Raw genomic sequence first — 16,336 nt, 5'->3', positions numbered from 1 at the left:
GAAAACCAGTCTAAATGCGTTCATTGGCCTCCCAAAAGTTCTCGCATATTAATACAACGGTCAAGTTCTGCTTACGTTTCTTAGTTCTGACGATTGAAATAAAGAAAAGTTGAAAGCATTGAAAGCGAGGCTGCGTGGAAATGTAACAACGGACATAGTCAGCCGGGAGGACGTTTTAGGATTTCTATACTTTAAATTAATTTCTACTACGCAGACAGATTTTGACGAGAAAGTTTATTTTTCTATTCCATAAGAAATCATACTGGATACATTCACACCATTTTTACCGACTTTAGCCATCCTTGCCCGACTGTTCACTTTAAAGTGCTGAAGAGACATCTCTGAATTCAAATTTAGGTTACTCTAAATTCTGCCATATTAGGAAACACTATGTCTGATAAGTTGCCATCTTGGATTTTGGCCCTTAATCCCAAAGTACTGAAAATGCCTTTCTCAAATCAAACTTATAGTGTCTGCTTGGTCTTTAGATTTTTTCTGCCCTCATGTCCCGTGGAGGCAGTCCAACCAAAAGTACAATTTTGAATCCCCATCCCATGAAGATGCAACAAGCCAAATTAAGCTGTAATCTAACCAGTGACTTTCAAAAAGTCATTTTGTGAATTGTTTCTGGACGTCTGACAACAGATTCTACGTATAATGTTACGGCATAAGCTCACTTTTGCCCTTTGAACTTCAGGCCAGATGATGTTAACAGAAAGAAAAAGACGCACAAAAAAAATGACGTATTTTAAATATTTTATCTCAATATTCATCAGTAGAAGTGTATGCCTATTAACACGTTAGGAGATATGTACACAGATCTATATATTTACACCTAACACACATGGTACACACACGGTACACACATGGTATGCACACGGTACACACATGGTATGCACATGGTACACATGTTGTACATATGTGGTAGACACATGGTACACACCTACATACCAGTCCAGGCCGTTCATAAGGCTAGTTAATATTTCTTCCATGGTCAAATATCACCAAAAGTTTCATATTACACAAATTACCATAAACCAAATTCTTTTACATGCGATTGCTTTACTTCCACAGTTAAGGTAAATTCGCGAAAGTTTATGCAAATTATCATTTATTTATTTAAATAATTTTAAACGATATTTCAATTCAAGTTTTGAAATGCGGAAATTAATGTCCATGAAAGAAATGTGTTTTATAGTACATTAACCATGGCATCTTGATATCTAACGTAAATATTTATATAAAGTATTCATATTTTGCATTTGTTTGAAATGAAACCATTATACTACTGTAAATCAACTTATGTTCATGGCATATTTCACTAGCGTTTTATAATTTAATCATCATGAGATAGGTTTGATCAAGAAGATCTTTTACTACCGAAGTCGCAAAACCAACCATCCATGAACAGTTTGCTTGGCATAAAACTTAAAGGTAGCCACAACGCACAACAAAAGTAAGCGAAATATTTTGTGTGGGTGTGGGGAAGGTTCCAAATTTTCAATAGGGTTTCCATGAGTATAGAAATTGAGGAAAATGGTAGAAAACTCTCGGGATTGGGTTTTCAAAAGCTCTTAAAACCCCTTGATGTGCCACCGGAAACTATGCATGATATTCAAGTTTGATAATAAATAAATTTATCGTAATAACGCTATAACTCTAATTAAAATGGACTTGTTTTAGGTGGTTAGGTATAAACCTCCCATACACACATACACGACAAACTTTCATTGCCTTAAACTCAAAACGTGTCATTTTCATATCTTGGCTAACGATAAATGCATTAAATGCAAACAAAGAGTATATATTCTTGAGAAACTGAATCCCTTAATATGCAGATACTAGCACTCCATTCAACTGTGCCAAAATTATTTTAACAAAGAAACATAACATATTACAAATGGTCACAGGTTGTGTAAAGTATAAAACATTTTTTTAGCACTATTTAGAAAGATGAATGATCATCTGTTTAAGGCATCAGATATATTTTTTTGTAGCTAACATTGTACATTAAACTTATCATTGTATGTACTTTGTGTAAAAGTTTACATTTAACTAATGGACATTGTTACAACACCTTGTTTTAAAGTTCATCCATGTCCTCTTGTTCTGTAATGTCTTAGAGGAAAATAGTTTGAAATTTGTGAATTATCCTCAGCAATTCTTTAAAACTAATGTCCATGAAATTGTTCCACAAATTGTAAAATAATTACACCGGGTGATCGTACATCCGATGTTATTTCCTTGACTTCTACAGCCATCATGCTAACCGTATACACTAAATATTATTTCGTAGACTCAATCCTCACACAATATAAAGACAGATTCATCCTTTTCCTTCTTTGCAAAAACAACTCGTCTATAGGAGCATACAACAGGATCACAATTTGATGTCTGTTTTACAAAGGTAACTCAAACTTGACGTCCACTTCGGCTTCCTTGGCTATACTGACTATGTAAGACAGCTTCACCACCTGTAAAACAACAAGTACATATAATTATCTGTCCTGTCGAGTCGTTCCAGTTAAGATGCGTAAATGGGTAAAAAATGCTATTACACCCACAGAATTAATGTAATAAAATACAGATATGTATCGGGGAAGTATTAGCTCTGTGTGACTATATTTGTAAATGATTTTGAGCCTGAAGTTAGCTGATTTTTAGCCTGGAAGTAACTGATTTTGAGCCCGAAGGCAACTGATTTTGAGCCCGAAGGTAAATTATTTTGAGGCTGAATAACTTATTTTGAGCCCTAAGGTAACTGATTTTGAGTCCGAAGGTGACTGGTGTTGAGCCCAAAGATTTTGAGCCCAATGTAACTGATTTTCAGCCTGAAGTTAACTAATTTTCAGCCCGAAGTTTATTGATTTTGACCCAGAAGGTAACTGATGTTGAGCCTGAAGTGAACTGATTTTGAGCCTGAAAGTAACTGATTTTGAGCCTGAAGGTTACTTATTTTGAGCCTGAAGGTAACTGATTTTGAGCCCAAAGGTAATTGAATTGAGACCAAAGAACTTATTTTAAACCCGAAAGTAACTGATTTTGAGCCCCCAAGATAATTAATTTTGAGCCAGAATATAATTGATTTTGAGCCTTAAGGTAACCAATTTCAAGCCTGAAGGTAATCGATTTTGAGCCTGAAGGTAACTGATTTTTTAGCCTGAAGGTAATCGATTTTGAGCCTGAAGGTAACTGATTTTTTAGCCTGAAGGTAATTGATTTGGAGCCTCCGATGTAATTGATTTTGAGCCTCTGATGTAATTGATATTGAGTCCTTGAGGTAATTGATGTAGAGCACAAAGGTAACTGATTTTGAGCCAAAGGTAAATGATTTTGAACCCAAAGGTAACTGATTTGGGGCCAAAGGTAACTAATTTTGAGCCCCTGAGGCAAGTTTATATTAGTATTACCATTTTTGCAGCTTCGTCTAAGTTATCACAGGCTATAATCTTCATGTCGCTAGCAGCTATCAGGGCCTTGGCATCTTCTACGCGCGTCCCTGTATCATAAAACAAACCGTCATATAAAACCACACTACATCATATACACAGCTATCAGGGCCTTGGCATCTTCTACGCGCGTCCCTGTATCATAAAACAAACCGTCATATAAAACCACACTACATCATATACACAGCTATCAGGGCCTTGGCATCTTCTACCCGCGTCCCTGTATCATAAACCAAACCGTCATATATAACCACACTACATCATATACACAGCTATCAGGGCCTTGGCATCTTCTACCCGCATCCCTGTATCATAAAACAAACCGTCATATATAATCACACTACATCATATACACAGCTATCAGGGCCTTGGCATCTTCTACCCGCGTCCCTGTATCATAAACCAAACCGTCATATATAACCACACTACATCATATACACAGCTATCAGGGCCTTGGCATCTTCTACCCGCGTCCCTGTATCATAAACCAAACCGTCATATATAACCACACTACATCATATACACAGCTATCAGGGCCTTGGCATCTTCTACCCGCATCCCTGTATCATAAAACAAACCGTCATATATAATCACACTACATCATATACACAGCTATCAGGGCCTTGGCATCTTCTACCCGCGTCCCTGTATCATAAACCAAACCATCATATATAACCACACTACATCATATACACAGCTATCAGGGCCTTGGCATCTTCTACCCGCATCCCTGTATCATACAACAAACCGTCATATATAACCACACTACAATCATATACACAGCTATCAGGGCCTTGGCATCTTCTACCGCGTCCTGTATCATACAAAACCGTCATATATAACCACACTACATCATATACACAGCTATCAGGCCTTGGCATCTTCTACCCGCGTCCCTGTATCATACAACAAACTCATATAACACACTACATCATACACAGATCAGGCCTGCTCTATCATCATAAAACACCGTCAATAACTACATCATATACACAGCTATCAGGGCCTTGGCATCTTCTACCCGCATCCCTGTATCATAAAACAAACCGTCATATATAACCACACTACATCATATACACAGCTATCAGGGCCTTGGCATCTTCTACCCGCGCTCCTGTATCATACAACAAACCGTCATATATAATCACACTACATCATATACACAGCTATCAGGGCCTTGGCATCTTCTACCCGCATCCCTGTATCATACAACAAACCGTCATATATAACCACACTACATCATATACACAGCTATCAGGGCCTTGGCATCTTCTACCCGCATCCCTGTATCATACAACAAACCGTCATATATAACCACACTACATCATATACACAGCTATCAGGGCCTTGGCATCTTCTACGCGCGTCCCTGTATCATAAAACAAACCGTCATATATAACCACACTACATCATATACACAGTTTTCAGGGCCTTGGCATCTTCTACCCGCATCCCTGTATCATACAAACAAACCGTCATATATAACACACTACATCATATACACAGCTATCAGGGCCTTGGCATCTTCTACCCGCGTCCCTGTATCATACAACAAACCGTCATATATAACCACACTACATCATATACACAGCTATCAGGGCCTTGGCATCTTCTACCCGCATCCCTGTATCATAAAACAAACCGTCATATATAACCACACTACATCATATACACAGCTATCAGGGCCTTGGCATCTTCTACCCGCGTCCCTGTATCATACAACAAACCGTCATATATAATCACACTACATCATATATACACAGCTATCAGGGCCTTGGCATCTTCTACCCGCGTCCCTGTATCATACAACAAACCGTCATATATAATCACACTACATCATATACACAGCTATCAGGGCCTTGGCATCTTCTACCCGCGTCCCTGTATCATAAACCAAACCATCATATATAACCACACTACATCATATACACAGCTATCAGGGCCTTGGCATCTTCTACCCGCGTCCCTGTATCATAAACCAAACCGTCATATATAACCACACTACATCATATACACAGCTATCAGGGCCTTGGCATCTTCTACCCATGTCCCTGTATCATAAAACAAACTGTCATATATAACCACACTACATCATATACACAGCTATCAGGGCCTTGGCATTTTCTACCCGCTCGTCCCTGTATCATAAAACAAACTGTCATATATAACCACACTACATCATATACACAGTTATCAGGGCCTTGGCATCTTCTACCCATGTCCCTGTATCATAAAACAAACTATCATATATAACCACACTACATCATATTCAGTTATCAGAGTTAAATATTAAAAAAACTAGATTTAAAGAAAAGCAAACCAAATCAATAACTTCCATGTAATAATTGAAGATTTACAACAATATATTTTAATTGAAGACCATGTTTTAGACTCTAAGAGTCTAAAACCTCCAGAGCAAAAACTGCATATATGTTGTTGCGAAGTCTTTCGTTTGGTAACCATTGGTACCAAATAATGTCTTATGTCTGTAACCATTGTATTTGTCATCCTTTCAAATCCCTATTCTGTCTTTACATATTAGACTTATGTCCATTGCGGGCAGATATTGATCGTTACGTCATTATTTTGTGGGAGCAATTCATGTTGTTTTCTCCGAAATGTATGACGTTATGCTCGCAATTACATGAGGTCACAATCAATACCTACCCGCAAGTGAAGATAACTCTGCAATATGCAAATTCGGAATATATACCAATAGCAAATTTCAGCTCTATCAGATAATATTTCAATATCATGACCAATCAAAAGCCTCCATAACATTATGTTTCCATGGTAACCAGGCAAACTGTGATTATGAAATGATGAGACTGATGAGTTATTGGACAATTTAAAAATCTGTGTATAGTGACCTGTTTACCATGACAACCAAAATTTTCAGAAAATAAATAAAACCATGTTGCACATTTACGTATGAACTTCAACAATACAGTTGAGAATCACTGAAATTGGTCCTGTAGTTTAGGACAAGATTTGCGGACGACAGACTGTGTACTGCCAGTACCCCCTCCCCCCATCCCATCACCAGAGTATTGCAGAGTGTATATTGATATAATGTTTGTACCTTGCAATCTTACAACAATTGGGATCTTGAGGTTCAGGACATCTGCTGCTGCGATTACACCCTGAGCAATAACGTCACATCTCATGATACCTCCGAAGATGTTTACTAGGATGGCGTCAACCTGTCAAATCAAACATCATCATAATGATCTTACAGTCAATCACAGCCAAGCATTGCCATAATGGTAAGGCAGTCATTTCATATACACAAGAGTATTTCACGAATAATATGATTTTATATGTGATCTTACTTTGAGATCAGTCACAGTGTATAAGTTATGATCTTATGTTGAGATATGTGATCAGTCCCTGATATCTCCGAACAAAAGCGCAAACTTCAGTAAAAACTGAAGGTTTTTTCTTTGTGTAACTAACGTGACAAAAATTGACTGAAGTAACTTAATGAAGTTTGTTTCGAGAAAATCTTTTACATTTGGACCAGTGATCTTACATTGGGATCAGTGATCTGTACCTGTATATGATCTTATGTTTGTATGTACATGATCTTACTTTTGGTTGTACATGATTTTAGGTTTGGATGTTCATGATCATACATTGAGATCAGTGATCTGTATATGATCTTGGGTTTAGATGTACATGATCTTACGTTTGGATCCGAGGTGATCAGACGGAAAGCTTCTGTGACTTGTTTTGAGGTTGCACCACCTCCGACGTCGAGGAAGTTGGCGGGGTTGCCTCCGTGAAGTTTGATGATATCCATGGTGGCCATTGCCAGTCCAGCACCGTTGACCAGACAGCCGATACTGCCGTCCAGTCCAATGTAGTTGAGGTTGGCTTCAGCAGCTTTAGCCTCGCGTTTATCCTCTTGAGCCCAATCACGCAATTTGAAAATCTTTTCTTGGCGGAACTCAGCATTGTCATCAAAGTTTAGCTTACAGTCCATACAGAACACTGCAACAATGGTATAAACCTCATCATGGTGATCACGCTGTCATGTTTGCATTCATTGTACACGAATTGCCAACTGAATGCAGTTCAATGCTTTTATTTACATTTGATAACAATTTCATGAAAGAATAAAAAGATGTTTTTCATCTATGATAACAGACAATTTATTATCATCTTGTAGAGACTAGCCATTTCAACAGCTATCTTTCAAAGTCAATAATAGCCAATAGCATGTCAAATTTCACGTCATAATGATAATGATGTCAAAATAAGCGAATGGCAGTTCATGCACTGAACAATGCCAAATGCATCTAGTAAGGTTGTATAGGAAGGTTGCAGTGAAAATGTAAATACATTTTCAAATGATGTATTTGTCATCACTTCTCCAAGTCATTATGATAAACCAATATATGGTTCTCCATAATTTTTCTTTACTGAATACTTTCATGAAGCAATTTTACACCAAAATTCTATTATTTTTGAGAAACTTTTAAAATCCCCCCGATAGACTCTGTATGATGATATTTGCAAATATCATAAAATGTAAGGAAAGATACTGTATCTAAACAAATTTTAAAACCATCATCCATATGAATAGTTTTTTACCTTTGCCGTTGGCATCTTCCGACATTGGGTTAATCTCGACGAGGGTGGAGTCATACTTTAGGAAGACATCATTGTAGAGCTTCACAATAATATCAGCTGCCTGAGAAATCACAATGGAACAAATAATCAGAACTCAGTCTCTATGTAACAAATCATAATGCTATTTTACTGTTATACTGTAAACATTGATATTTCCATGAGGGGAAATTTCACAATAGATTACGCGAAGGTTGTCTGATCAAAAATTTTTCTCTGCATGTAATATTTTGTACATGTATAAACTTTGTTGTTAAAAGTCTGAAAGTGTATCTATTACGAAAATAACACTATGGAAATTTTTGCATGTAAATTACGAAATTCAGCCCTCCCTTTGTTAAACACATATTAGAGGAACTTTGATGAGGATTGAAAAATACATTATAACCACAAATTTGTAGTAAGTTGAAGTTCTTACTCATTCTTAAATTGTAGTAAGTTGAAGTTCTTACTCATTCTTAAATTGAAGTTTTATCGTTACATATATGGACTTGCTCAAATATGCTGGAGCTCGTTAAACTAGAACTGTCGCCACAGTGGACAACTAATACCCCCGCTGCACAGTAACATTTCCATTAACATTGCAGATCCCTATATAGTTCAGTGGACAACTAATACCCCCGCTGCACAGTAACATTTCCATTAACATTGCAGATCCCTATATAGTTCAGTGGACAACTAATACCCCCGCTGCACAGTAACATTTCCATTAACATTGCAGATCCCTATACAGTTTACTCAACTCCCCTTTACATCTAATACCCCCGCTGCACAGTAACATTTCCATTAACATTGCAGATCCCTATACAGTTTACTCAACTCCCCTTTACATCTAATACCCCCGCTGCACAGTAACATTTCCATTAACATTACAGATCCCTATATATTTCAGTGGACAACTAATACCCTAGCCCGAGATACTCTGGCCCCGACACCAGACTTAGACATTATGACAGATAGATGTCTGGTTTAGGGCCAGAGCGCAGTAGTACTCGAAAACCTGGAATAAGCCGACACTGTTTGGTATCGGGCCAGTTTACTCTCCGATTCAGACTGATCACCGAGAAGCACCACTAACCTTAGTCTATACAACAAATGAATATCATATCTACCCAAACATAGCAATCCATCGAGATTAAAGTTGATTTGCATACTATGAGAAAATGGCGACGACAAGGGAAATTTAAAGTTGCGGAAAAGAAACTACTGTGTTGACACAATAGAACTTGCATGCGTGATGAAATGGATGGCTATGAGTAGATAAATTATTCATTTGTTGAAAAGACCAAGGTAAGTGGCGATTCTCGGTGGTAATATTTTGTTAGTAGTCTGAATCGGAGAATACCTGGCCCGATACCAAACGGTGTCGGCTTATTCCAGGTTTTCGAGTACTACTGCGCTCTGGCCCTAAACCAGACATCTATCTGTCATAATGTCTAAGTCTGGTACCAGGGCCAGAGTATCTCAGGCTACTAATACCCCCGCTGCACAGTAACATTTCCATTAACATTATAGATCCCTATATAGTTTACTCAACTCCCCTTTACGTCAGGGTTCTGTGTAACAAATTTTATCAAAATCTGTCATGTAGTTTAAGAGGAGTTCGCCGGACAAAGTTGTTGGAGGGTATAATTACATCATTATCTGTCTGTCGCTGGACAAAGTTGTGTTTGCAGACAGACAGACGAATGGACAGACGGACAACCCTATTCCAGTACACTTCCGTGTGAGGGGTAGGGGGTGGGGGAAGGGGGGGTGGGGGTTGAGGTACAGCAACGTAATTATCTGTCTTAGAAAACTTTAGAGCTACAAAATTGCAAATCTGATTGATTTATGAAGTATGGACCTGTTGCCTTTATTACGTTTCTTACTGCCTTGTTTTGCTGTCTTTCTCCTTACCTGGTCCACACAGTTCGGACTAAAACCCATGTTGACTGCCATGTTCACTGCTATCTCATTTGTAATGCCTGAAAATATGTCCACAGGCTGCTTAAGTATAGCAGCTGGGTTTTCCTTTGCTACATCTTCTATATTCATACCTCCTTGAGAACTGCCAACTAACACAGGACCCTGGAATGATATCAACACAATATTATACAATTATGTATTTCACATCAGGGCAGAGGAATCATCTCAACTCATTTGATTACCTGAATCATCACATTTCCTCTTCAATAGCAGTATGGAATATTCTGTCACTGTATTTTAAGAGTCATCCCTTGTGGGTAGGTATAGAATGTGAAATCGTTTTTGCAAGCAAAACTTCATATTTTTCAGAGAAAATTAGGAGATTTTTGCACATAAAATAAGTACATCACAATTGACACTTTGCTGCAAGGGAAATAACTCTGTAATTCATTGCCAGGCAAGCAGCAGTGGTGTAGTTCAAACAATGTCCAACTATTAAAGCACCACACATCACATATGAGCTAAAATGAAAGGTAATGGCAAGGCGAGAAACTGTGTGGAAGAGATAGAAGTAGACCACAATTCCAGTCTATAGTTAAAATGTAATTTTTGCGAGATGAACATCAAATAAATGTACAGTAGTCTTTCAAACTATATATATTTGATAACTATTTTCAAAAGATCTGCATTGCTCATTCCGATTAATCTGTTAAATTCATGAAACCCCAGTACAGAACTTACAGCGAATGACCTCTCCATGGCAATGGCGAAGTAGAACTCCCTCCTGGAGTATAATCTCTCTGACAACATCACTGTATCACATATCCTCCCCAGTGGTGCTTGTTTTGTGATTAGGCTGTACCCTAACATTTGTTCTGATATCTTCTTGGCTTCCTCGTCTCTGAAAACACATCAAAGTCAGTCGTTTTGTAATACTGTTTACCAAATTTCTTTCGCGGTTATTAAATTTTGAGATTTCCATTTCAAAACAAGTTTGCAAAGATTTATATTCGCGGATTTGATAATTGAATGATAATTACTATCACAGTAGATGATGTTGACATTAATTCTCTGAGATAAATTTTTCGGGAATTTGCTTGGATTGCGAAATTCGTGAAAATAAATTGCATGGGAAATAAATGAAAGTTGGTTTACAGTAATCATTTTTTCAGCTACATGTACAGATTTTGTTTCTAATAAGTACAAAAATTCTACCACTTTGCAGCAGTTTTTGATTTACACACTGACAACTAGAACGAATATACGTACCCGGCCTACTAAAAAGACGACAACATTATCGGTCAAAAAGTCTTTTGAGCTACAATATTGCACCTAACTGACAACTAAAGTCGTCAGTAAAAATCAAAGACCTGTATCTCTGCTCATGGTACAAACCAAATTATTTCTCAAAAATTTCACTTTGATAAAAATTCTAAAACTAGAAATATGTCTGTTAGACATGAAGTGCTCGCTAACTTCTTCCTGACCTTTATTTCCAGTATGAAATCATCCTCGGCAACAGGTGTATGTAGCACTTTCGCTCATTATCCTTGGGACTATTGCAAGGAGATGTTTAATGCCCTTGGTGTATTGTAATAAATATTTTCCTTTACTTCATCAGAACTTTAAATGTGAAATTATTTTTAACTTTGTTAAGTGTGTTGTTTGTTACATAGAAGTGCCTTTTTTATTATCATATTGATATTGATATGACAGACTTGTTTCGCTGTTCAAAATAGAACACTGTCCAGTCTCTGTGCACGTGGTGACTTACCTGTGCCATGCTTGAACGCCTTTCTGGGATACATTAGATCTAAAGCTCAGACACTCAGACTGATATTCTATAATGTTTTGTTTTTATTCTGTTCCTCTTATGCAAGGCTGTGTCATTTTATAAATATTTATGAGAACTGCAGCAAATGCGGTCTGTGGTCACAGGGATAATTTATAGTAGATTATCGCTGACAAGTGTATCTTAGTATATGTTTTTGAAAGGTTGGTGTCACTAAATCACGGCGAAATCTATTAAAAGGTAGAAGACACTGACTTCCGGTAACGCGTGCACAGGTGGAATCTGCACATAGCGGATGTACACAGACTCTACACTCAACAAGGAAAATAATAGTGCGAGTACGCTCGCACTAAAAATCTCAATAGAACTTCTAACATTCACACTGTCTTGTATGGAGTGCTTATTTCGTCGAATACAGTATTAAAACTCACGAGAAACATATCTTGACTCCGCCCTGAAGTCCACTGGTGAAGTGACCCTTTCCTCGTCCGCCACTTAACACTTGTGCCTTAACGACCACATCGGGCGCTCCTGTGGCCTTGACTGAAAAGTAACAAAAAAGATTAAAGACTAAGACTGATTTTAAATTTCCTAACTATATTACATAGTTTAATCTTAACAGCTGACTTGTAAGACTGTTTTGATGTTTACGTATGATTCATCTGAACCTCGTAAACTCAAACTTTAAATCCTGTTTTATTAATCCTGATCATACTATTTACTATGTATATGTTTAAACTTGAAAATAATTGGACTGGGAACCTACCACATTACCTCCCTTGAGACACGCTATGCCTCTACGATCAAATAACGATTACAGTTTAAAACGAGTATGATAGTCCACTTTCGATCATAACATTGAGTAATGTCAATTGCAAGTCGAGTATGCAAATTGTAATCATTAATGCATCACAAACAATGATATCAACACAACATGAAAATGCTAAGAATAGGTTTATAACTAGAACCAATATACGTACCCGGCCTACTATACCTTTCGGCCGGGTACGAATTGGTCCCTATGTGTCGTAGTGGAGCACTGCCTCCGAAAATCACTCGGGCATAGTTTTCTATACTTTTTTGTAGGTTTCCAATTATTTTATGCGTATACATGCATTAACATATTATTTTTGTCCAAAACAAACATAACTACCATTCTTAATATCTACCGTACAGCTCACAAGATGTCAAATTCACAATTTGTGGGCTTGCTGTATAAATTCTCTTCAGAAAGACCTTCATATGTATTATGTAAAAAAATAATGCCTCGATGAGAATTTGATATTTTATGTGGTTCAGTTTTATTGCCTAGTAGGTAAGCGATATCAAACAAGTACGATAAAAATGCAAACAAACGTTTTATAATGGTATATGCATAATCATTGCTTTGCTCCATTAGCAGTAATAGACATTAATTGTAGCTCTAAAGACGACAACATTATCTGTCTAAAAGTCTTTTGAACTACAATATTGCAGCTAGTTTATGACAACTGCTTACTCAGGTCGTTGGCCATATCCTGGACATCCGCTGGACTTCCACATACTCTGTACCTAGGTATGGGGACTTCAGCATCCTTCAAAATACCAAAACTAAGGTACTCGTGGATGGAAAGATTTCTCTTCTGTTGCCGGTGTGGATGGCACGATGCCGCAGGTGAAAAGGCAGCAAGTACCTATAAAAGAAGCATGACATTTTGTTATAAATTGTCTAACGATCCTCATCATTTTTTACACTGAATGGTATCTTGGTAAGTAGGAATATGGTCATTTATTGATTAAACTAATTGAAGTAAACAACAATCAGACTGACTCAGTAGTCTCAACTATTTATAAAAAAAATTGAAATTATGCCTACATCACCTCTATCAAACAATAGTCTGCAATCTTGACAAGACTATGGTAGTCTTAGACAATAACATTAGTGACAGTAACTTGAATGGCATGAATCTAGTTTTAAAAATTGTCATTGCTGTGAGCTAATTATAATTACTTTCTTATTAAAAAATGAGTCGAAAAGTGATCTTGGAACCCATTGAAATGTTACTATTTTCTGTGGACATTTTTCAGGAAAGATTCGAATTTCAATATGACAAGATTTTATCTACATCACGATAAATAATCAAATAAATCTTCATAACTAACACATGGTAGTATTTTCTTTTATTTATCTTAAAATGTTATGGATCGTAAAACATGTACCCAATCCGGTTTTGACCTTATAATATACCAGATATGATCGCATGACATACTATGGAATTGGGGGTATGCAAATTTCTGGTGTCAATTGAGGATACATTTTATCATAGCAATATATTTGAATTTCTGCTGTTATAACACATGTACAGTATAATGGCAATTATTTGACATCAGTTAAATACTTAAAACTGGGTTGCTAATTTGACGCATAGTTCATCGAAAAAAATACAACGAAAATTACTGAAAATAAATACATAACATGAAAATGCATTTGTAAACAAATCAAGGATCCTTGACAATTTGGGAAGGACACAGGTTTTCTTGCAAATTGAATATCAATTTGTAGGATTCCCATGTTGGCATTGATTGCAATATGTGATAAATAAATTACACATATAGGTCGTGATAGTTTAAGGCTAATTCTGTGAAGCATTACCCGATGAGTTGCTTGAAAATTTACTTTTTCTGCTATTCGTCCACCGGTCCGAAACAGAACGGACGCCATGTTTTAATATGACGTCATTTCCTGTTCATGAAGGGTAATTCCAAAAAAGGAGCGTTCGATAATCCGGAAAATAACATAAAAAATATTTGGATTCAGAGTTTGAGGTTAGGGGGGGCGTGGGACCAAGCAAATCAGGCGAGGGGTCTGGGGATAGGCCCCAGAAGCTCTCGAATATATGTTGCAAAATCCTGCATTCTATGAACAGATTTTCCAGAAAATAATTGAAGCCATTTATGGATGTTTATTTATGGTTTTCATGTCTAGTGTCATATTTTTTATTCTAAGTTTTAATCTATTTTCCCATTTTGTTACTTACAGAATATTGCAATATCAAAAATCTTAATATTTACAGGTACATAAAGCGAAGAAGAGTGGGGGTCTGGGGGCTGCGTAGGCTCCCAGAAGATCTCGAAAAAATGCTTATAAATCCTGCATTCTGAGGACTTCATGTACACTTTTTCCAGAAAATAATTGAAGCCATGTAAACATATTAGTTTATCATGTTTGACGTCTAATGTCATAATTTGAATATAAATTTACCGAATTGCACTGCCTAAAATCTGAATATTTATAGAGGCAAGCAAAGAAAAGGAAGTGGGTCTGGGGGCCGCCTATTGTAGGTTTTTATAGGACTTATAAAAACGTATGTGAACTTTTTATTCAACGATTTAAGTTTTTACTTTTATGCATTATCTGTAGATTAGATAATTTATTTTCCCTAAAATACACAATTTTCATAATTCGTGTATTGGACAATGAAAGAAAAGAAGACTAGTTGTCTATGGTCAGACGCTGCCAGGAATCATTACTATCATCCTGTTTTCTAATAGGAACACTTTCCACAAATCAAAAAACTATCATGAGCCTTTTGCCATGCACGTTAATTTTTAACATCGTTTGTCCTATCTTATAACATTATCGTTAAGATAGGTTTTTGTTGAAACAAAAAAGGAAGGCGACTGGCCATCGGGTGCACCCAGACCCCTAGAAGCTTTCAAAAACTTCTACAAAACATGTATTTTATTGCCTTGAGATCGTCTTTTGAAAATGTAATAAGGACCCCTTTTGATATACATTTCCATTTTTTCATACATTTTCTGTCGCATTTGGTTCTGCCTTTAGTTTGATTTTCCACCTTTTTCTTTACATTTTCTTAGGACAAGTAAAAGGCTCCTAGAAGCATTCGACGTCAGTAGTGATGCTGAATACCTAAATTACTTTCACTTGTAACTGGCGTTTTGAAAGTACGCACACATTTGTGCATTGATAGTCAGTTTTAATACAGGAATTAAATGCTGATTCAAAAATGTGTAATACAATGTATATCATTTACAAACTGAAGAACGAAGGGCATGACATATAGTCAACCAGCGAAGACCCATGACCAACTACGTTTCCTTCCACCCCTCCCCCTTTTCTTTTATTGCTAAGGATATCGAGATATAACCTGCCAATATTGAATACCAATGACAATAAATTATCTAATATTTATATTTATATATATATATATATATATATATATATAAGCTTGGGAGTTTACCGGGTTTTTTTTGAGGAATAAGTAAATACTTGAAGAGATAAACGTTGTACCTTTTAAGCGATGGGGATAAAACCTTAACTTAATTAAGTTAATTAAGCAATTGCCGTGAAAAACGTAAAATTAAACAAACATTGAGTTACATTGTAATATATTTTTCTCTATTGAATATTTGATGCCAGCAGCTGTCTTAGGTGATCAGCTTGAAGATTAGGAGGCTGTCCGATCTCAACTTATCCTTCTGTTCATTGAACGATAGAAATTGTCTCGTGCTCAATGATATACGTGTACGTGTATTTCATAGTCATATCCGGATC

General features: G+C 36.7%; 1 protein-coding gene across 1 annotated transcript; it reads right to left on the bottom strand.

Annotated features, from left to right (window-relative positions):
• Nucleotides 1-739: 739 nt before the first annotated feature.
• LOC138308340 (succinate--CoA ligase [ADP-forming] subunit beta, mitochondrial-like) lies at nt 740-14,536 on the bottom strand. Its single transcript, XM_069249334.1, has 10 exons — nt 14,414-14,536; nt 13,280-13,454; nt 12,213-12,324; nt 10,731-10,890; nt 9,981-10,151; nt 8,046-8,145; nt 7,138-7,442; nt 6,532-6,652; nt 3,411-3,499; nt 740-2,474 (listed from the first exon to the last, which is right to left on the bottom strand). Exons 1-10 carry the CDS (start codon nt 14,480-14,482, stop codon nt 2,400-2,402), a joined length of 1,377 nt encoding a protein of 458 aa, XP_069105435.1. The 5' UTR covers nt 14,483-14,536; the 3' UTR covers nt 740-2,399.
• Between the last annotated feature and the right edge of the window lie 1,800 nt (nt 14,537-16,336).

Source organism: Argopecten irradians, chromosome 14 (assembly GCF_041381155.1).
Source record: "Argopecten irradians isolate NY chromosome 14, Ai_NY, whole genome shotgun sequence".
In the NCBI taxonomy this organism is placed as follows: domain Eukaryota; kingdom Metazoa; phylum Mollusca; class Bivalvia; order Pectinida; family Pectinidae; genus Argopecten; species Argopecten irradians.
Note: the sequence above shows the minus strand (reverse complement) of the source record. Positions and strands in the feature narration are given on the sequence as shown.

Coding starts and splice junctions, on each gene's coding strand:
- LOC138308340 (XM_069249334.1), bottom strand. CDS start 14,482: ATGGCGTCCGTTCTGTTTCGGACCGGTGGACGAATAGCAGAAAAAGTA. Junction 10,152..10,730: donor CCATGGAGAGGTCATTCGCT/GTAAGTTCTGTA, acceptor ATATCATTCCAG/GGTCCTGTGTTAGTTGGCAG. Junction 2,475..3,410: donor TAGACGAAGCTGCAAAAATG/GTAATACTAATA, acceptor GTTGTTTTACAG/GTGGTGAAGCTGTCTTACAT.